At 50.0% G+C, this 23,029-nt stretch overlaps 1 protein-coding gene across 1 annotated transcript in view; it reads right to left on the bottom strand.

Moving 5' to 3' along the window:
* Positions 1-20,575, bottom strand: part of LOC137542290 (tubulin-specific chaperone D-like) — a 343,085-nt gene extending 322,510 nt beyond the window's left edge. Inside the window, exons 1-5 of the mRNA XM_068264095.1 lie at positions 20,504-20,575; positions 16,806-17,015; positions 15,991-16,041; positions 8,393-8,490; positions 3,958-4,059 (exon numbers count right to left, since the gene is read on the bottom strand). Coding sequence (XP_068120196.1) covers positions 3,958-4,059; positions 8,393-8,490; positions 15,991-16,041; positions 16,806-16,977 — 423 coding nt within the window. The 5' untranslated portion in view covers positions 16,978-17,015; positions 20,504-20,575. The remainder of the gene's footprint in view (positions 1-3,957; positions 4,060-8,392; positions 8,491-15,990; positions 16,042-16,805; positions 17,016-20,503) is intronic.
* Positions 20,576-23,029: the final 2,454 nt, after the last annotated feature.

The following is a 23,029-nucleotide window of genomic DNA, read 5'->3' as shown; positions in this document are numbered from 1 at the left end:
GGGCGATCACTGGCAAGCTGCAGGGGCTGTCCTCTTAACTTGCGGTGGCAGCGGCGGTGGGGCAGATAACGGGAGATCCCAGCGGTAGTTATGACTACCGAAGTGCCTGAACTTCCTTCCCCCTTATGACTCAGCCGTGTGTGCGTCGCACGTCATCAGGGGGCGCCAGTAAACAAGGAAGTTCAGACACTTCGGTAGTCAGAACTACCGCTGGGATCTCCCGTTATCTGCCCTGCCGCCGCTGCCACTGCAAGTTAAGAGGACAGCCCCTGCAGCTTGCCAGTAATCGCCCCTCTTCTGACTCACTACCGCAACACATAAGGATCAACGACAGCCGCTGCAGCCATGCTGGAAGATCGAAGGCTGGATGATGGGATGACAGCCGCTGCAGCCACACAGGAATAGTCCCTCATCTGCTCCACGGCAAGTGCAGGAAGATCGGGGGATGGATGATGGGATGACAGCCGCTGCAGCCACACAGGAATAGTCCTTAATTTGCTGGATGGTGGGATGTCAGATCACACTGTTGCTGCTGCCCCTCTGCGTCAGGATGATAAATGCTGCTGGAGAATACAGTACAGGAGCACGTGGATGGACACCAGGATAGGTGAGATCATCCACTTTGAAGTTGTAGTGTTTAGTTATTGTAGCTGGTGGGGAGGCAGAGGGTTAGTTTAATGTACTTTAGTGTTACTGGAGGGGCAGCAGGAGTAGGCTAGTGTAGTGTGTAGTGTAGCATAGGAACTTATGGGGGTATCAGGCACTAGCGTAACGTAGTGTAGTGAAGTGTAGCATAAGGTTATTGGTGGGGCATCAGGGTTTAGTGTAGGGTAGTCTAGCTGGTGGGGTAGCAGGGGTTAGTGTAGCTGGGCACTGAAGCTAAGTTATTGTAGCTGGTTATACAGCTTGGGGAGAAAAAGGTCTACAAGACGCCCTGAACCATGGAGGCATCCAGGTTTATTATATTTTTTTTTCCTGATTTTGGTCCTCTAAACCTGGGTGCGTCTTATAGTCCGGTGCGTCTTATAGTCCGAAAAATACGGAATATAACAATAAGGCGGTTGTAATGCACAATTCCCAGTGCTGATTAGTCTGTAATATCCAAAAATGTTCTATGTGAAGTGACTTACAATCATCGATTGCATAGCAGACTATTACGCTACAGGAAGTGATTGATCACACTGAACAACTTTGGATATTACAGACTAATCAGCACTGGGAATTGTGCAATACAGCAGTGCCATCGTGGGGAGTCGGCGTGGATAGCTTTTATATTCTGACTTTATAGATGGCGACTTGGGTATCCATTACATTGACCTACACCTGATACTTATGCATATTGTGTGCCTCCGAGGAATCGACAGTTTGGCCATGAAACACGCGTCAATTCAGAGATCCAATTCAACAGAAAGATTGCTTATATCTACACCCTGTAACCGCAGCTGACAAGACTGAGGCTGGTTTCACAGTGGGACGTTAAAGTCAGTCAGTAACGCAGCCTAACTCGCAGCACTGTAAAATCAACAGTGCACACGTTGCGTTAGGGTATAACGCTGCACGTTAATTGAAAGTGCAGCATGCTCTATGTTATACCCCTATAGAGCTGCGTTAAGATTGTTTGCACATGCTCAGTGACTAGCCACATGGCTAATTAATATTCACTGCACTGTGGTGACTCGTGGTGGGACTCGTAGTGTTGTCCAGATCATGAACAAATCGTTCATTTGATCCGGATCTTTTTTGTGAGTCGAATCATCACAATGAAAGATTCGGTTCACAGTGGAGGTCTGTCTGGAAGAAACAGGAACATACAGAATGTACAGCGCAGGGAAAGTCCTGTCCTGCTAATCATTTCACCCCCAGTCTGCTTCCCTAGTAAAATTATTCAAATGATTCGGTTCAAAGATCCAGATCTTTTCAATGATCCGATTCAAATAATTTGAATCCTTAAAAAGATCCAGACTTCCTATCACTATTCTGGAGCGGCTGCTTTGAGAGCCGCATAACGCGGCTTAATCTGACATCCAACTTCAACACCACCATGCGTTGTGTTAGGGGAATTACTAATTGAGGTGCAGTTTGATATCAGAATTAGCCTTAAGGTGTGTACACATGCACTACCAGCAGCAACGAAGGGTCCGCCGGACCCTCGGCTGGGCAGTCTTTTAGCCGACAGTAGTGGATGTGTACGCGCTGTCGGAGGGTATTGTTCAGAAACAGCCTTATCAGTCCTCCGACAGCGCGTACACACGCACTACTGTCGGCTAAAGACCGCCCAGCGGGAGGGTCCGGTGGACCAGTCGTTGCTGCTGGTAGTGCATGTGTACACACCTATACTGTATAAAAGCCCTCCAGCTTTATATAGAGATTTATATAGAAACTGATAAGCCTACACCCACGCTAAAGTAATGTGACACCTGACGTGAGAGGGATACGGAGGCTGCCATATTTATTTCCTGTTAAACAATACCAGTTGCCTGGCTGTCCTGCTGATCTCTTTGACTGCAGAAGTGTCTGAACCACACGCCAGAAACAAGCATGCAGCTAAACCAGCCACACTTCAGTCAGAAACACCCGATCTGCTGCTTGCTTGTTCAGGGGCTACGGCTAAAATTATTAAAGGTGGAGGATCAGCAGGAAAGCCAGGTAATCTGCAATGTATAAAAGGAAATACTTCATACAAATAACTAGGCAGTGTTGCTTTTCTTATTTTTCTTCCTGAAAGAAAAACAATCAGATATGCGAGCGACTGTTTCTCTCTTGTTGGGACTATAGCCTTATCCTCATAGAAAAGAATTACAGCCATAAAACTCTTTCCTGGCAGAGAACAGCATTTGAGTGCAGGGGATAGATAAAGAAAGTCAACTGTTCATATATTTTAGCTCTGGACACTGATAGACCTTGTGAAAGACTATCATTCAGCTGAAACAATACAACATTAACCTACTTTTATTAGCTTCTAAACAGAAAACAAAACTGTAAGGTTCTAAAAGATTCATCTTCTGCAGTAGGAGGATAGATACAATGGTTTATCTCGTTAGTTTATTTTCACCTTGGGATTTCCTTTAGCGACTGATGAACAATCCTTAGAGCAACATGAGGGGAAAAGCGCTGTACAGGCACAATATTCAACTACAGTCAGAGAGTGTACTGAAAGCATAAACGACTGGGGTCCTGTCCGGCCGTAAGCGGCAGAGGGGGAACTAAATATTAGCTGGACAGCTGGGAAACTGATATGCTACAAAAGAAAATAAAGATGACAGCCCGCACTGTGAAGCTGGCCCCCCTACAATCAGCACAAATAAAAATTCCATCATGTTTGGTTAGTGTTACGTTTGTGCCCATTTGCGCTGCTTTTATTTTGGCAATAATAGCACTTATTATTTCCAAAACAATAATACCATCACCCAGCCCCCATACAACAACCTACAGACATACAACTGGTAAGGCTGAGTAGTGCTGTGCATGTGCTCATTTGTGCTGCAAAATTCATCTTTCTGTCTTTTATAGTTTTTGAGATATTCACATTTTTATAAAGGTCAAAAGTTCACTTAGGTTCACTCAGCTTTTGCGATGTTGTAGGGGGGCTGAGTGAACTTTTGACCTTTATAAAAACTTGAATATCTCATAAACTATAAAAGACAGAAAGATGATTTTTGCAGCACAAATGGGCACATGCACAGCACTACCCAACCATACCAGTTTCATGTCTGTAGGCTGTTGTATGGGAGCTGGGTGATGGTATTGTTTTGGAAATAAAGTGCTATTATCTTCAAAATAAAAGCAGCACAAATGGGCACAAACGTAGCACTAACCAATCATGTTGGAACTTTGTGCTGATTGTAGAGGGGCCAGCTTCACAGTATGGGCTGCCATATTTGTTTCCTGTTATAGCATCAATGCTGATGCATGTCCCTTTACCAAGAAAAAAATACAGCTGAACATAGGAGTGATTACCTCGTGGTCGGCCAGATTCTGGGCACGGAGCATTTCAAGCACAGGATGGACATCGACCACTTCATGCGGGAAGAGGCGGAGGAAGGTTTTATAGCCGCGCACCTGCCAGAGAGAACAGATCATTAGCATACAGCGGGCGCATCACATGATACACACAGCTTTATTCACAACGCAGCATACATGTATCCCGTACATGCAAGCTGGAATGATTACCATCTCAACTACAGTTTCCACAAAAGTAAGACAGTCTCATTTTTCTCTAAAAAAAAAATGCCTTAGAGCTTATTTTCAGGGAAGGATTATATAGCGGTACATCAGGTGGGGAGAACAGTTACTGGGACTGTGAATGGTAAAGTAAAGCAGTAATCAGAGAGTTCTCAGTGGGGAGAAGAATCTGGACGCTCCAGAGGGTCCCCCGATCATCCACGAATGGGACCATCCTCATCTTTATGGACACACTCCCCGCCGTGTACAAGCCTGGCCACTCTATGCAAGCACCAGAGGTCTCTGCCTGCGCAGCAGCATGGAGCTGCTCATACCTTGTGCCTGCAGAGTACCATGGAGCCGCTCATACCTTGTGCCTGCGCAGCAGCATGGAGCCCTTCATACCTTGTGCCTGCGCAGCGGCATGGAGCCACTCATACCTTGTGCCTGCGCAGCGGCATGGAGCCACTCATACCTTGTGCCTGCGCAGCGGCATGGAGCCACTCATACCTTGTGCCTGCGCAGCGGCATGGAGCCACTCATACCTTGTGCCTGCGCAGCGGCATGGAGCCACTCATACCTTGTGCCTGCGCAGCGGCATGGAGCCACTCATACCTTGTGCCTGCGCAGCGGCAAGGAGCCGCTCATACCTTGTGCCTGCAGAGTACCATGGAGCCACTCATACCTTGTGCCTGCGCAGCGGCATGGAGCCACTCATACCTTGCGCCTGCAGAGTACCATGGAGCCACTCATACCTTGTGCCTGCGCAGCGGCAAGGATCCGCTCATACCTTGTGCCTGCAGAGTACCATGGAGCCGCTCATACCTTGTGCCTGCGCAGCGGCAAGGAGCCGCTCATAGCTTGTGCCTGCGCAGCGGCATGGAGCCACTCATACCTTGTGCCTGCACAGCGGCATGGAGCCACTCATACCTTGTGCCTGCACAGCGGCATGGAGCCACTCATACCTTGTGCCTGCACAGCGGCATGGAGCCACTCATACCTTGTGCCTGCACAGCGGCATGGAGCCACTCATACCTTGTGCCTGCACAGCGGCATGGAGCCACTCATACCTGGTGCCTGCAAAGCGGCATGGAGCCACTCATACCTGGTGCCTGCACAGCAGCATGGAGCCGCTCATACCTGGTGCCTGCGCAGCGGCATGGAGCCGCTCATACCTGGTGCCTGCGCAGCGGCATGGAGCCACTCATACCTGGTGCCTGCGCAGCGGCATGGAGCCGCTCATACCTGGTGCCTGCGCAGCGGCAAGGATCCGCTCATACCTTGTGCCTGCAGAGTACCATGGAGCCGCTCATACCTTGTGCCTGCGCAGCGGCAAGGATCCGCTCATACCTTGTGCCTGCAGAGTACCATGGAGCCGCTCATAGCTTGTGCCTGCGCAGCGGCATGGAGCCACTCATACCTTGTGCCTGCACAGCGGCATGGAGCCACTCATACCTGGTGCCTGCAAAGCGGCATGGAGCCACTCATACCTGGTGCCTGCACAGCGGCATGGAGCCGCTCATACCTGGTGCCTGCGCAGCGGCATGGAGCCGCTCATACCTGGTGCCTGCGCAGCGGCATGGAGCCACTCATACCTGGTGCCTGCGCAGCGGCATGGAGCCGCTCATACCTGGTGCCTGCGCAGCGGCATGGAGCCACTCATACCTTGTGCCTGCAGAGTACCATGGAGCCACTCATACCTTGTGCCTGCGCAGCAGCATGGAGCCCTTCATACCTTATGCCTGCGCAGCGGCAAGGATCCGCTCATACCTTGTGCCTGCAGAGTACCATGGAGCCGCTCATACCTTGTGCCTGCGCAGCGGCAAGGAGCCGCTCATAGCTTGTGCCTGCGCAGCGGCATGGAGCCACTCATACCTTGTGCCTGCACAGCGGCATGGAGCCACTCATACCTGGTGCCTGCAAAGCGGCATGGAGCCGCTCATACCTGGTGCCTGCGCAGCGGCATGGAGCCGCTCATACCTGGTGCCTGCGCAGCGGCATGGAGCCGCTCATACCTGGTGCCTGCGCAGCGGCATGGAGCCGCTCATACCTGGTGCCTGCTCAGCGGAATGGAGCCGCTCATACCTGATGTCTGCGCAGTGCAGTTGTGCTTTGAGAAGGGGAGTTCAGCTACAAGCAATGGTGGCATTAATGTTGAAGATTGATAAACCGGGCCCAGCACAGCGCAGGAGGGATGTATAAAAAGGGCCCAGCACAGCGCGGGAGGGATGTATAAAAGGGGCCCAGCACAGTGCAGGAGGGATGTATAAAACGGGTCCACCACAGCGCAGGAGGGATGTATAAAAGGGGCCCAGCACAGTGCAGGAGGGATGTATAAAAAGGGCCCAGCACAGCGCGGGAGGGATGTATAAAAGGGGCCCAGCACAGTGCAGGAGGGATGTATAAAACGGGTCCACCACAGCGCAGGAGGGATGTATAAAAGGGGCCCAGCACAGTGCAGAAGATGTGTATAAATGGGTCCCAGTATAGCACAGGAGAGGCCTATAAAAAGGGCCCAGTACAGTGCAGGAGGGGCATATAAAAGGGGCCCAGCATGGCGCAAGAGGGGCGTATAAAAGGGGCCCAGCATGGCGCAAGAGGGGCGAATAAAAGAAGCCCAGCATGGCGCAAGAGGGGCGAATAAAAGAAGCCCAGCATGGCGCAAGAGGGGCGTATAAAAGGGGCCCAGCATGGCGCAAGAGGGGCGTATAAAAGGGGCCCAGCATGGCGCAAGAGGGGCGTATAAAAGGGGCCCAGCATGGCGCAAGAGGGGCATATAAAAGGGGCCCAGCATGGCGCAAGAGGGGCATATAAAAGGGGCCCAGCATGGCGCAAGAGGGGCGTATAGAAGGGGCCCAGCATGGCGCAAGAGGGGCATATAAAAGGGGCCCAGCATGGCGCAAGAGGGGCGAATAAAAGAAGCCCAGCATGGCGCAAGAGGGGCGTATAGAAGGTCACAGCACTGTATAGGAGAGGTGTATAAAATGGCCCCAGTGCATTGCAGGAGGGGCGTATAAATGAGGCCAAAGCACACCATAGAAGGGGTGTATAAAAAAATCCAATCTGTGTAGGGCAAGATCACGTGAACTATAGCAGATTACATTGCAATTGACCGATATTTCCCATCCTGCCGGGTCGAGTAAATTGGTAGATCTGACCATATATTGGCCAATTTACATTTATCGAGCAAAATGGGACATACTTGATTCGGTACTTATCCGTTAGCTGGGCGCATCCTCTAGGTGGCGACAAAACTCCACCAGAGTTACATCTTTCCCTACTATCAATGTCGGCCTGGAGGGGGAATAGTAATTAGCGCCACCTGCCGGATGCGCCCGGCTAACGGATAAGTACCCTTGATTCTCCTATACGATAAAATGATTGAAAGGTCGATCGAGCAGGAAAATCCAGTGGTGCATGTGCACCTTAAAGAACACAAAGGAAAAAAGTGCCCCTATGGGATACTTACCTCTGGAGGGAGAAGACTCTGCATCCTAATGAGGCTTCCCCGTCCTCTTCAGCCTCGGGGATTAAGCGCTGGCAGCACCCTACCAGTGAGCGGCATTATTTACCAATCCACACTTCTCCGCAGTAAAGGCTTTCCCTCAGGCTCCAGCGGAAATAGCCGAGACCAATCAGGTGCGCTCTACTGTGCAGGATATTCGCGCCTGAGCAGTACAGTGGGCCTGATCGGGCTTGGCCATCTCCGCCGGAGCCTGAGGGAAGCTTGTACCACGCAGGAGTGCAGACTGGTAAATATTGCAGCACACTGAAGTCCCTACTGTGCTTGCCGACAAACGCGGATTCTCAGGGGCTGCCAGCGCTGGAGCCTCATTAGTATCCAGAGGCTTCCCTCTCCTGAGGTAAGTATCCCATAGGGGCACTTTTTTTCCCCTCACAGGTTTACTTTAACACATCACCAGAAATCACACAACTACTGTGTACATCAGTTTTGAATCAGGAGTATACCCATTTATTGGCTAACTTAAATGGAAAAGAGTAAGCTTTTAGCTAATGATCCTTCTTCAGACGCTGTTGCTGTAATAGGTCTGAAGAAGGCCAATCAGCCAATAGCTTACGCTTTATCTTCATAGTCAGCCCATAAATGGTATCATCCTGATTCAGAACTTCTTGCCTTTACTGATGGCTGACACGGTACAACACTCTCCTGTCTATATCAGTGTCACCGGCCTTCAGAGAGATGTCCCAGGCCAGAGCTCGTCTGACTCACCTTAGAAATGATATAGAGGAATTTGAAGGCCAGGTGGAAGAGATCAGGCGAGGAGGATTTATCCTGTATAATTTCCAGCAGTAACTCCAACATCCACTCTGCAAGACAAAGCAGGACTATTATCACTGCACTGAGCAAGGACAGAGGAGAGCTCTGGAGCCTCCTAGTGGTAAAACATGAGTAATGCACCTATCAGCACACTGCTATGCAGGGCTTCGGACACACTAAACATCCAACTTAGATTTCTTTATCCACAGCACTTCCAACCTCCCTCAATTACACATCCATACAGGAAATAAATGGAAAATATACATTTCTTACCAAGCAAGGCGTGTCATCCCTGCCAGTGTGAATACTGGCTATAGATGGGACAGTGATTAATGAGATGCAAATACTGAAATTATGCAAATGTATGTAACTTGAAAAAACACTAACCAAAAGTTTGCATAATTCTGCATCTATGACTTATTTCTATCTTATTGGCCATCCCTAACATTCAGTAACATAACAAAGAACAGAGTTTGTATGTTTTCCCTGTGTCTGCGTGGCTTTCCTCCATGCACTCCAGTTTTCTCCCACACACCAAAAACACACAGATAAGTTAATAGGCTGATACGCACTACACGATAGACATACGACTATGGTAGGGATTCAATTGTGAGCCCCTCTGAGGGACAGTTAAAGAGGAACTGTAGAGAAATGAATACAATTGCATATTGTTTACAGCAGTGTTTCTCAAACCTGTCCTGACTCCCCAGCAGTGCATGGTTTACAGGCAGCCTCAGCTATGCACAGGTGGGGTAATTAGTGTCTCAGCTACATGGAATCCACCTAGCTGAGACACTAACTACTGCACCTGTGCATAAGTGAGGTCGCTGCAAAACATGCACCGCTGGGGAGTCACAAGGACAGGTTTGAGAAACACTGGTTTACAAGAATACTGTAATTTATATATTACAGTAAAACCCGTATTATCAGGCACCAATGGGGATTGGCTGATGTCAGATACGTGTAACTTCTGGTAGCTTGAGAGTCAATGTTAAAAATAGGCCTAGTTAAAAAAAAAAAAAATAGAACCCCACTCTGTATACTAACCATAACATCTGTATAAATGATGAAACACAGTAATTAAAAATAAATTAGGACAAAGGCTTAACTTAAAGCGGATCCGAGGTAAAAAAAAACAAACTATAACAAGTAACTTGTCTACATATATTATCTAAAATCTAGATAGTTTCCACAGCAAATCTAGCTACATACAGCTTCAACTGTATATGATTATTTCTTCCTGTGTTACAATGACAGCAGCCATGTTCTGCTTGTCACATTACACAGGCAAACTGACAGCATCTCCAGCCCTCAGCTCAACCCCCTCTCCTCCTCCCTCCTCCCCTCTGCCTCTGAAATCTATGGCTAGTAACACCTCCTCCTCCTGCCCAGACCGAGCTCCCATAAGCCCTTGCTACATTGCTCTAAGAGTGCCAAGGCACAAAAGGAGCTGTGGGTGATGCTTGTTTAGTTTATAGAGAATTTGAGTATTAAAACAAAACAAAAAAAGTATTTGGCTTGAGGAATGCCCTATAAACTATATGAAAGGAACACAACTATGCAATGTGGAAAAGTTTATCTCGGATCCACTTTAAAGAGAAACCGTGACCAAGAATTGAATTTCAATCTCAATCAGTAGCTGATACCCCCTTTTACATGAGAAATCTATTCCTTTTCACAAATGGATCATCAGGGGGCGCTGTATGACTGATATTGTGGTGAAACCCCTCCCACAGGAAATTCTGAGAACATGGTCCTGGCAGTTTCCTGTCTGTGAACCTTGTTGCATTGTGGGAAATAGCTGTTTACAGCTGTTTCCAACTGCCAAAAAAAGCAAACAGCATCTACATCACCTGCCAGCAGTAAAAAAAAATGTCAGAATGTTAATCAGGGAGAGGAAAGATTTTACAATGGGTAAAACTGACTAAATCATGTATACATAATTATTGTAAAAATGAAGCACTTTTTTATTACATTATTTTCACTGGAGTTCCTCTTTAATGTAACAGAGGTCTATTACTGCATAAAGAAGTGTAATAGTAGACTTAAGCATTCTACAAGGCCAGGATTTTGTTTCAGGTTACATGAGACTTCTGGTTAACCGAGTTCTGGACAACGGGGGGGGGGGGGGGGGGGGTTACTGCATTTAGTCAATGTTTGCCTATTGTAAAATCTTTCCTCTCCCTTATTAACATTCTGAAATGTATCATTGGTGATGACATCTTTAGTTCTCCTAGGTGATCTGTACGAAATGTTCATTACTGCGCATTCTATGCACAGAGGGAGATGCTGCTTGCTTGGCAGTTGGAAAAAGCCATTATTTCCCACAATGCAACCAGGTTCACAGACAGCAAACTGTCAGGACCTTGGCCATGACATCACACTGTAGGACGGGTTTAACCACAATATCAGCCCCCCTGATGATCTATTAGAGAAAAAGTAAAGGTTTATTGTGGGAAAGGGAATATCAGCTAATGACTGGAATGGAGTTCATTCCTTGGTTAGCATTCCTCTTTAAAGGGAACCTAAACTGAGAAGGATGGATTTTTCCTTTTAAAATAATACCAGTTGCCTGACTTTCCTGCTGATCCTGTGTCTCTAATACTATCAGCCACAGCCCCTGAACAAGCATGCAGATCAGGTGCTCTGACTGAAGTCAGACTGGATTAGCTGGATGCTTGTTTCAGGTCTGTGATTCAGCCTCTACTGCAGCTAAAGAGATCAGCAGGACTGCCAGGCAACTGGTATTGTTTAAAAGGAAACATCCATATCCCTCTCAGTTTAGGTTCCCTTTAAGGGACAAGACAATATACTGTGTACAGCTATGTGTAAGGTGTCGGAGCTATATAAAAACGAATTAGTAATAATAAACACGTTATACCTGAATTGGTTTACTTTTGATTACATACAAATTATAATAGGCATCAGAGTCAGAAATTGGTTTTAAATTCAAAAGCCATAACCAAGATCTGAACCCATGACTGATGCAATGGCCCTGATCTGAACCAATGACTGACTGACACCATGATCTTGATCTGAACCCATGACTCGGTAACCATGCCCCTGTTCTGAACCAATAAGTGCCATCATGAACCTGATATGAACCCATGACTGCCATCATGAACCTGATCTGAACCCATGACTGATGCCATGACCCTGCTCTGAACCCTTGACTCTGGAGCCACAACCCTGATCTGAACCCATGCCACTGTAGCTATGACTGTTTTGAACCCACGATTCTTGATGGCATGACTGATCTGAGCCACTAACTGGGGCCCTGAACCTTATTCTGTACCCATGAATCTGTAGCCAAGCCCTCAACCTGAACCAATGACTGACACCATGACCCTGATCTGCAGCCACGACTCTGTAGCCATGGCCCTGATCTGCAGCCACGACTCTGTAGCCATGGCCCTGATCTGCAGCCACGACTCTGTAGCCATGGCCCTGATCTGCAGCCACGACTCTGTAGCCATGGCCCTGATCTGCAGCCACGACTCTGTAGCCATGGCCCTGATCTGCAGCCACGACTCTGTAGCCATGGCCCTGATCTGCAGCCACGACTCTGTAGCCATGGCCCTGATCTGCAGCCACGACTCTGTAGCCATGGCCCTGATCTGCAGCCACGACTCTGTAGCCATGGCCCTGATCTGAAGCCACGACTCTGTAGCCATGGCCCTGATCTGAAGCCACGACTCTGTAGCCATGGCCCTGATCTGAAGCCACGACTCTGTAGCCATGGCCCTGATCTGAAGCCACGACTCTGTAGCCATGGCCCTGATCTGAAGCCACGACTCTGTAGCCATGGCCCTGATCTGAAGCCACGACTCTGTAGCCATGGCCCTGATCTGAAGCCACGACTCTGTAGCCATGGCCCTGATCTAAAGCCATGACTCTGTAGCCATGGCCATGATCTGAAGCCATGACTCTGTAGCCATGGCCATGATCTGAAGCCATGACTCTGTAGCCATGGCCATGATCTGAAGCCATGACTCTGAAGCCATGACTCTGAAGCCATGGCTATGATCTGAAGCCATGACTCTGTAGCCATGGCCATGATCTGAAGCCATGACTCTGTAGCCATGGCCCTGACCTGTAGCCATGGCTCTGACCTGAAGCCATGACTCTGTAGCCATGGCCCTGACCTGAAGCCATGACTCTGTAGCCATGGCCCTGACCTGAAGCCATGACTCTGTAGCCATGGCCCTGACCTGAAGCCATGACTCTGTAGCCATGGCCCTGACCTGAAGCCATGACTCTGTAGCCATGGCCCTGACCTGAAGCCATGACTCTGTAGCCATGGCCCTGACCTGAAGCCATGACTCTGTAGCCATGGCCCTGACCTGAAGCCATGACTCTGTAGCCATGCCCCTGACCTGAAGCCATGACTCTGTAGCCATGGCTCTGACCTGAAGCCATGGCCATGATCTGAAGCCATGACTCTGTAGCCATGGCCATGATCTGAAGCCATGACTCTGTAGCCATGGCCATGATCTGAAGCCATGACTCTGTAGCCATGGCCATGATCTGAAGCCATGACTCTGTAGCCATGGCCATGATCTGAAGCCATGACTCTGTAGCCATGGCCATGATCTGAAGCCATGACTCTGTAGCCATGGCCATGATCTGAAGCCATGACTCTGTAGCCATGGCCATGATCTGAAGCCATGACTCTGTAGCCATGGCCATGATCTGAAGCCATGACTCTGAAGCCATGGCCATGATCTGAAGCCATGACTCTGAAGCCATGGCCATGAACTGAAGCCATGACTCTGTAGCCATGCCCCTGACCTGAAGCCATGACTCTGTAGCCATGGCCCTGACCTGAAGCCATGACTCTGTAGCCATGGCCCTGACCTGAAGACATGACTCTGTAGCCATGGCTCTGACCTGAAGCCAGGACTCTGTAGCCATGGCCCTGACCTGAAGCCATGGCCATGATCTGAAGCCATGACTCTGTAGCCATGGCCATGATCTGAAGCCATGACTCTGTAGCCATGGCCATGACCTGAAGCCATGACTCTGTAGCCATGGCCATGACCTGAAGCCATGACTCTGTAGCCATGGCCCTGACCTGAAGCCATGACTCTGTAGCCATGGCCCTGACCTGAAGCCATGACTCTGTAGCCATGGCCCTGACCTGAAGCCATGACTCTGTAGCCATGGCCCTGACCTGAAGCCATGACTCTGTAGCCATGGCCCTGACCTGAAGCCATGACTCTGTAGCCATGGCCCTGACCTGAAGCCATGACTCTGTAGCCATGGCCCTGACCTGAAGCCATGACTCTGTAGCCATGGCCCTGACCTGAAGCCATGACTCTGTAGCCATGGCCCTGACCTGAAGCCATGACTCTGTAGCCATGGCCCTGACCTGAAGCCATGACTCTGTAGCCATGGCCCTGACCTGAAGCCATGACTCTGTAGCCATGGCCCTGACCTGAAGCCATGACTCTGTAGCCATGGCCCTGACCTGAAGCCATGACTCTGTAGCCATGGCCCTGACCTGAAGCCATGACTCTGTAGCCATGGCCCTGACCTGAAGCCATGACTCTGTAGCCATGGCCCTGACCTGAAGCCATGACTCTGTAGCCATGGCCCTGACCTGAAGCCATAACTCTGTAGCCATGACTCTGTAGCCATGGCCCTGACTTGAAGCCATGACTGTAGCCATGGCCCTGATCTGAAGCCATGACTCTGTAGCCATGGCCCTGATCTGAAGCCATAACTCTGTAGCCATGACTCTGTAGCCATGGCCCTGTAGCCATGGCCCTGATCTGAAGCCATGACTCTGTAGCCATGGCCCTGATCTGAAGCCATGACTCTGTAGCCATGGCCCTGATCTGAAGCCATGACTCTGTAGCCATGGCCCTGATCTGAAGCCATGACTCTGTAGCCATGGCCCTGATCTGAAGCCATGACTCTGTAGCCATGGCCCTGATCTGAAGCCATGACTCTGTAGCCATGGCCCTGATCTGAAGCCATGACTCTGTAGCCATGGCCCTGATCTGAAGCCATGACTCTGTAGCCATGGCCCTGATCTGAAGCCATGACTCTGTAGCCATGGCCCTGATCTGAAGCCATGACTCTGTAGCCATGGCCCTGATCTGAAGCCATGACTCTGTAGCCATGGCCCTGATCTGAAGCCATGACTCTGTAGCCATGGCCCTGATCTGAAGCCATGACTCTGTAGCCATGGCCCTGATCTGAAGCCATGACTCTGTAGCCATGGCCCTGATCTGAAGCCATGACTCTGTAGCCATGGCCCTGATCTGAAGCCATGACTCTGTAGCCATGGCCCTGATCTGAAGCCATGACTCTGTAGCCATGGCCCTGATCTGAAGCCATGACTCTGTAGCCATGGCCCTGATCTGAAGCCATGACTCTGTAGCCATGGCCCTGATCTGAAGCCATGACTCTGTAGCCATGGCCCTGATCTGAAGCCATGACTCTGTAGCCATGGCCCTGATCTGAAGCCATGACTCTGTAGCCATGGCCCTGATCTGAAGCCATGACTCTGTAGCCATGGCCCTGATCTGAAGCCATGACTCTGTAGCCATGGCCCTGATCTGAAGCCATGACTCTGTAGCCATGGCCCTGATCTGAAGCCATGACTCTGTAGCCATGGCCCTGATCTGAAGCCATGACTCTGTAGCCATGGCCCTGATCTGAAGCCATGACTCTGTAGCCATGGCCCTGATCTGAAGCCATGACTCTGTAGCCATGGCCCTGATCTGAAGCCATGACTCTGTAGCCATGGCCCTGATCTGAAGCCATGACTCTGTAGCCATGTCCCTGATCTGAAGCCATGACTCTGTAGCCATGGCCCTGATCTGTAGCCATGACCCTGATCTGAATCCACGACTCTGTAGCTAGAGATGTCAAACCGTTCGCCGGCGAACACCTCACCCTGTACTACTTCCGGGTCGCCATGACCCGGAGTAGTGCGGCTGCGCTGGCCCGGCAGTGCGCGTCCTAGATCGTGCTGTTGCCGGGCACTTTCTGCGCATGTGCGTGACGTCACACTCATGGGCAGAGAGTGCCCGGCAACAGGCGCGCATTCAAGGACGCGCACCGCCGGGCCAGCGCAGCCGCACTACTCCGGGTCATAGCGACCCGGAAGTAGTACAGGCACATAGAGATTTGCCCGCAAACAGTTCGGGCCATCTCTATCTGTAGCCATGGCCCTAATCTGAAGCCATGACTCTGTAGCCATGGCCCTAATCTGAAGCCATGACTCTGTAGCCATGGCCCTAATCTGAAGCCATGACTCTGTAGCCATGGCCCTAATCTGAAGCCATGACTCTGTGGCCATGGCCCTAATCTGAAGCCATGACTTTGTGGCCATGGCCCTAATCTGAAGCCATGACGCTGTAGCCATGGCCCTAATCTGAAGCCATGACTCTGTAGCCATAACCCTGATATAGCGTCCCTACCAGGCTCACAAGGGTTCACAAAAGGAGTCTATGATGTGAAAGTGTCGGCTGGCTCCACAGGGCTATTCAAATCAGCAAAATTTCTCGCCATTGTCCATTGTTATGAAAATAACTTACCTAGATGTGAATCCAGAAGGTGAGGCTGCTCCTGATAATTATCCATAATAACTACAATGAAAGAAGAGAGGATGGTGAGACTGAGACAAGGAACATACAGGCTTCTCATTTCCTACTCCTGCCTAATCCCCAAGCGCAGAGTTCAATCACCCCCCAAACAGATTCTCATCTATTACCCAACTCACCACAACTACACACACACACACACACACACACACACACACACACACACACACACACACACACACACACACACACACACACACACACACACACACACACACACACACACACACACACACACACACACACACACACACACACACACACACACACACACACACACACACACACACACACACACACACACACACACACCTATTGCCACAGTAATACCCTGCCACCTCTACCCCATGAATAGATTCTCACCTATTACCCCAGTCACCACAGCTAATGACCCCCTCCTCCAGCACAGATTGTCATCTATTGCCCCAGTAACCGTCCCTCTCACGAGAACAGTCTAAACTGACTCATCTATTACCCCACTCGCCACAGCTAATTAACCCCCTAATCCTTCCCCCCCCAGCACAGATTCTCATCTATCATCTATCACTCCAGCAATACCCCACCTCCCCAACTGTAGCCCCAGTTATACCCCCAAAACAGATTCTCATCTATTACCTCTGTCAAACCCCCCCCCCCCCCCCCCCAACTGTAGCAGCTGCAATTCACATCGGACTTCGGTAGAGCTGGATCAGCATTAAGTCCCACAGTGTTACACATATGAATAGTGATTACCAGCATGGTTTGCTCACCTATAAACCTCTGTGTGCACACCTCTCTGCTCACTGGCTCCATACAGGACGTCCGCAGGTTGACTATCAGGTCTCGTGTCTCTTTGCTCTCCACAAAAGATTCCAAGATGTTGCCGCTCGATACTATCTCCGGGCTGCCATCTTCCTCCCGCTCAGCACCGTCTGCCGCCATGGTGATGATTACGCACTAAAGATGCTTGCGGATTCCACCTAAACACACAGAACAAAGGCTTTCCTGAGCTGCCATTATGTTGCTAGTTATAGCTGAATGATCTCTGTATGACCACCAGTGCTTTGGAGACAGAGTTGGAGTCAAGGCAATTTTGGGCACCTGGAATCAGAGTTTTCATAAACTGAGGAGTTGGAGTCGGATGATTTTTGTACCAAATCCACAGCCCTGGTAAGTATTAGTGGGTAATTGGTGTCAGGACACTATGGCTATCATTCATAAAGCATTTCCGCATGCGGAAATGCTTTTAACAGCTGACTTTACCGAACACTTAGCAAATTCGGCATTCATAAAGGCTCTTTCCGCACGTAAAGCTGACATTACCGAGCAGAGAGATAAATCACTGCCTTGTGCGGTGATTTTCGTAACAAATGTAACAAAATGTTAATTCATAAAGAATTACGCAACCGGTATGAGGTCGGGAAGTACCGCTCCCTTGGCTGTGGTGATAATGTTAAGTTAATGTAGACACAGACCTCCCAGGCAGCTGCAGTAGAGCGGAACACGGAGAAATGTATCAACTCCGCAGCTTCCTGTGTTTCCGCAAGCCTACCGCCAGCCTAGTTCGGGGAATCTCCGCTCTGCTATCGCAACTGGATACATTTTTATGAATGAGCAGCCAGAAGTCTAAAACACTGACAGCGGTGTTTTCCCGCACAAATTATCTTTACCGACCACACGTTTATAAATGATAGCCCTTCTGGGAAAAAGACACAGGAAACAAAGACACAGGAGCCCAAGTGTAGTATGTTGAGTTGAAGTTATTAATGTAGAAGATAAGGATCTACTCACAAGTGTGGGTTGCAGGGGGGCAACCGACCACAGGAAGCAGGTGGAGACAATTAACCCGACTCCACTCGGGGAGGTCACTAAGGACCTGGATGTGGTCGCTCTCCTTGGAAAAAATAAGTCCACCGTGGTGTAAACCACGTGTGTTCTGCTTCCACCCCTCACACGGGTGCCGTATGGGGGTTAAGTATGCACTAAATGGTTTAAAGATGCGCCCTGGTGGTATATAAAAACTTTTAAACGCAATTTAAAACCGATAAAGGTTTGAGGTTGCTTACCTCAATGACGACAAATCTTTGTAAGGACAAAAGACTTTATTTGTAGCACAGGCAATGCGTTTTGCGGGTCTGAGCCCACTTCCTCCTGCCAATAGCAGTGCCAAGCCAATTGAAATAGAAAGCAACAGGAAGTATGCGGCCGCTGTCACACTGCATGCGTTTCCACCTGATTATTGAGCCACGTGCAACCAGGGCTGTGGAGTCGGTACAAAAATCTTCCAACTCCTCAGTTTTTGAAACCACGACTCCGACTCCAACTCCGACTCCGGGTACCCAAAATTGCTCAGACTCCGACTCCTCGACTCCGACTCCTTAGTCTAATACTTAACAGGGCTGTGGATTTTGTACAAAACTCATGCGACTCCAACTCCCGACTCCTCAGTTTCTGAAAACACGACTCCGACTTCAACTCCGGGTGCCCAAAAGTGCCCAGACTCCGACTCCAACTCCGACTCCACAGCCCTGCGTGCAACCTCCAACCCAAAGGACACCAGCGCAGTAACGTAAAGTGCAGCCAATGCCATCTTCTGCATGTGGCATTTCTGCCATAATGCCATTCAACCCCACGGACGCGGCGCGGTAACGTAAAGTTCAACTGATGCCATTCAACCCCATTCAATGCAACTTTTACTGTTGGTACAATTGTAAAGTGCAAGTGCACAGGAAAATGATTGCGCCCTACCTATGCGCTGTATTGCGTGAGAGGCCTCTTATTGTCCCCAGTATGGCTAGTATAGTGCCCCAGTATGGCTAGTATAGTGCCCCAGTATGGCTAGTATAGTGCCCAGTATGGCTAGTATAGTGCCCCAGTATGGCTAGTATAGTGCCCAGTATAGCGCCCCAGTATAGCTAGTATAGTGGCCACTGGCCAGTATAGTGCCCAGTATGGCTAAGTAGTGCCCCAGTATAGCTAGTATAGTGCCCCAGTATAGCTAGTATAGTGCCCCAGTATGGCCAGTATAGTGCCCCAGTATGGCCAGTATAGTGCCCCAGTATGGCCAGTATAGTGCCCCAGTATAGTGCCCCAGTATGGCCAGTATAGTGCCCAGTAACGCTAGCATAGTGCCCAGTATGCCCCCCCCCCCCCCCCCCCGCGTGCTGTTACCTTGGCCGGCGACCGCTTCCTGTATATTCCCTTCTCCTGCCCATAACTGATTCACAGCAGCGCGCCCCGCTGCTGCTGTGATGAGGCAGAAGTAGGAGAGAGTGTGGCTTCCTGTAGCGGCGATATGTATCGCCGTTACTATGGGAACCTCTCTCTCTCTCTCTCTCTCTCTCTCTCTCTCTCCTGCTTCTGCCTCATCACAGCAGCTGCGGGGCGCGCTGCTGTGAATCAGTTATGGGCAGGAGAAGGGAATATACAGGAAGCGGTCGCCGGCCAAGGTAACAGCAGTGGAGGCCGCGAGGGGGCGGGGGTTTCAAGAGGACAGCCCCGCGGCCTAACTGCAAACATCCCACGGACCAGCAGTGGGCCGCGGACTGGTGGTTGGGGACCCCTGATGTAGAGCACACAGCAGGGGTATGTAGAGCCCGCAGCAGGGGTATGTAGAGCCCGCAGCAGGGGTATGTAGAGCACGCAGCAGGGGTATGTAGAGCACGCAGCAGGGGTATGTAGAGCACGCAGCAGGGGTATGTAGAGCACGCAGCAGGGGTATGTAGAGCACGCAGCAGGGGTATGTAGAGCACGCAGCAGGGGTATGTAGAGCAGTACACGGAGCACACAGGAGGGGTATGTAGAGTAGCGCAGGAAGGATATGTAGAGCAGTACAGGCAGTCCCCGACTTACGAACGCCCAACTTACGAACGAACCACCGATACGAACGGCATGGATTCTGTGTTTCCATGGGAACAAGTAAAAAAAAATTTCAAACTGGACTTGTAGTTTTTGAGAGAATCGATTTAAAAAAAAATTCAAAGAAAAAATGACTTTTAAACTTGTATAAGCAGGTACAGAGTGCAGAGGTGACACAGAAGGGGACACTGAAGGCACAGAGGAGGTACAGGGGTCAGAGGTGACACAGAGGGGGACACTGGAGGCACAGAGGAGGTACAGGGGTCAGAGGTGACACAGAGGGGGACACTGGAGGCACAGAGGAGGTACAAGGGACAGAGATGACACAATGTTCTGATTTAAGAACAGATTCAGGTTAAGAACGAACCTACAGTCCCTATCGTTTGTTAACCGAGGACTACCTGTACAAGAGGGGTAAGTCCAGCAGCGCATGAGGGGTATGTACAGTACACAGGAGGTATATGTAGAGCAGTGCAAGAGGACTATGTACAGCAGCACACAGGAGTATATAGAGCAGCGCAGGAGGGGTATATAAAGCAGCACACAGGAGGAGTATGCAGAGCAGTACAAGAGATGAGGTAATGATGAGGCGAAATCTTGTGCACCTCACCTGTCAGATGTCCGGTATTTCCCGCCGGCTTCCGCAGTCAGTCACGTGTCGTGATGCTCCAGCTCCTCCGTCACCACAACAACCAGAGTGACTACAGCAGCCGACAGCAACCAAAACTATCCTCAACTCAGCTCAACCCACAGCGTTCTCTCTGGTGGCCTCTTTTACTGCACGTAATCTCATTCCAAACACATTGCTCCATCTGTTGGCCGCCTTCTGTACTGCATGTATATCTGATTCTAGACATACTGTTTCATCTGGTGGCCGCCTTCTGAACTACATGTATATCTGATTCTAGACTTACTACTCCATCTGGTGGCCGCCTTCTGTACTGCATGTATATCTGATTCCAGACATACTGCTCCATCTGGTGGCCGCCTTCTGAACTACATGTATATCTGATTCTAGACTTACTACTCCATCTGGTGGCCGCCTTCTGTACTGCATGTATATCTGATTCCAGACATACTGCTCCATCTGGTGGCCGCCTTCTGAACTGCATGTACATCTGATTCCAGACATACTGCTCCATCTGGTGGCCGCCTTCTGAACTGCATGTACATCTGATTCCAGACATACTGCTCCATCTGGTGGCCGCCTTCTGTACTGCATGTATATCTGATTCCAGACATACTGCTCCATCTGGTGGCCGCCTTCTGAACTGCATGTACATCTGATTCCAGACATACTGCTCCATCTGGTGGCCGCCTTCTGAACTGTATGTACATCTGATTCCAGACATACTGCTCCATCTGGTGGCCGCTTTCTGTACTGCATGTATATCCGATTCCAGACATACTGCTCCATCTGGTGGCCGCCTTCTGAACTGCATGTACATCTGATTCCAGACATACTGCTCCATCTGGTGGCCGCCTTCTGTACTGCATGTATATCCGATTCCAGACATCTTGCTCCATCTGGTGGCCGCCTTCAGTACTGCATGTATATCTGATTCCAGACATACTGCTCCATCTGGTGGCCGCCTTCTGAACTGCATGTACATCTGATTCCAGACATACTGCTCCATCTGGTGGCCGCTTTCTGTACTGCATGTATATCCGATTCCATACATACTGCTCCATCTGGTGGCCGCCTTCTGAACTGCATGTACATCTGATTCCAGACATACTGCTCCATCTGGTGGCCGCTTTCTGTACTGCATGTATATCCGATTCCATACATACTGCTCCATCTGGTGGCCGCCTTCTGAACTGTATGTATATCTGATTCCAGACATACTGCTCCATCTGGTGGCCGCCTTCTGAACTGTATGTATATCTGATTCCAGACATACTGCTCCATCTGGTGGCCGCCTTCTGTACTGCATGTATATCTGATTCCATACATACTGCTCCATCTGGTGGCCGCCTTCTGAACTGCATGTACATCTGATTCCAGACATACTGCTCCATCTGGTGGCTGCCTTCTGAACTGTATTTACATCTGATTCCAGACATACTGCTCCATCTGGTGGCCGCCTTCTGAACTGTATGCATATCTGATTCCAGACATACTGCTCCATCTGGTGGCCGCCTTCTGAACTGCATGTATATCCGATTCCAGACATACTGCTCCATCTGGTGGCCGCCTTCTGAACTGCATGTATATTTGATTTCCAACATACTGCTCCATCTGGTGGCCGCCTTCTGAACTGCACTTCTGAACTGCATGTATATCTGACTCCAGACATACTGCTCCATCTGGTGGCCGCTTCTTGTACTGCACCTGTGATTTTCAGACATACTGCTTCGTCTGGTGGCCGCCTTCTGAACTGCATGTATGTGATTTTCACTCCATCTGGTGGCCGCTTCTTATACTGCATTTATGTGATTCCAGACATACTATTCCATCTGGTGGCTACTTTCTGTACTGCATTTACAGTATATGTGATTTTTCAGACACTACTCTATCTGGTAGCCACTTCCTGTGCTACATTTATATCTGGTTCCAGACACACGTCGCCATCTGGTGGCCGCTGCCTGTACTGCATGTATATCTGATTCCAGACATACTACTCCATCTGATGGCCACTTCCTGTACTGTATTCACTGGCGTACCTACCGGGGATGCGACCCCATCAGCCGCAGGGGGACCCGGGGCTGCTCTGGGGCCCGCCAGCGGTGTGCGGGGGGAGCGCTGCTGCCCACCCGATTCTGAGACCCCAGTCAGGTATTCAACTGGCCGCAGCGTCTAACAGACGCTGCGCCAGTTCATTCCCTGAATCCCTGCAGCCCACAGTCTCCCGGGAGGCAGAGCAGGGCTACGGCAAGATGGCTGCCGAAGCCCTGCACTGGAGACTATTTGTGTCTCCAGTACAGGGCTTCGGGAGCCATCTTGCCGTAGCCCTGCACTCTGCCTGTCAGCGCGGGAGATGTGCTGCAGGAGGCTCGTCGGGGGATCTGCGCACCAGAGGCCGGGAGAGGAGACTTCTGACAGGTAAGTGAATTGTTTTGTTTTTTAACAGGTGCATTTTTTTTTCTGGTGAACGCTTCCCACATTACAATTTTTTGATGATTGTTGCCCAGG

Source organism: Hyperolius riggenbachi, chromosome 12 (assembly GCF_040937935.1).
Source record: "Hyperolius riggenbachi isolate aHypRig1 chromosome 12, aHypRig1.pri, whole genome shotgun sequence".
Taxonomy (NCBI): Eukaryota; Metazoa; Chordata; class Amphibia; order Anura; family Hyperoliidae; genus Hyperolius; species Hyperolius riggenbachi.
Note: the sequence above shows the minus strand (reverse complement) of the source record. Positions and strands in the feature narration are given on the sequence as shown.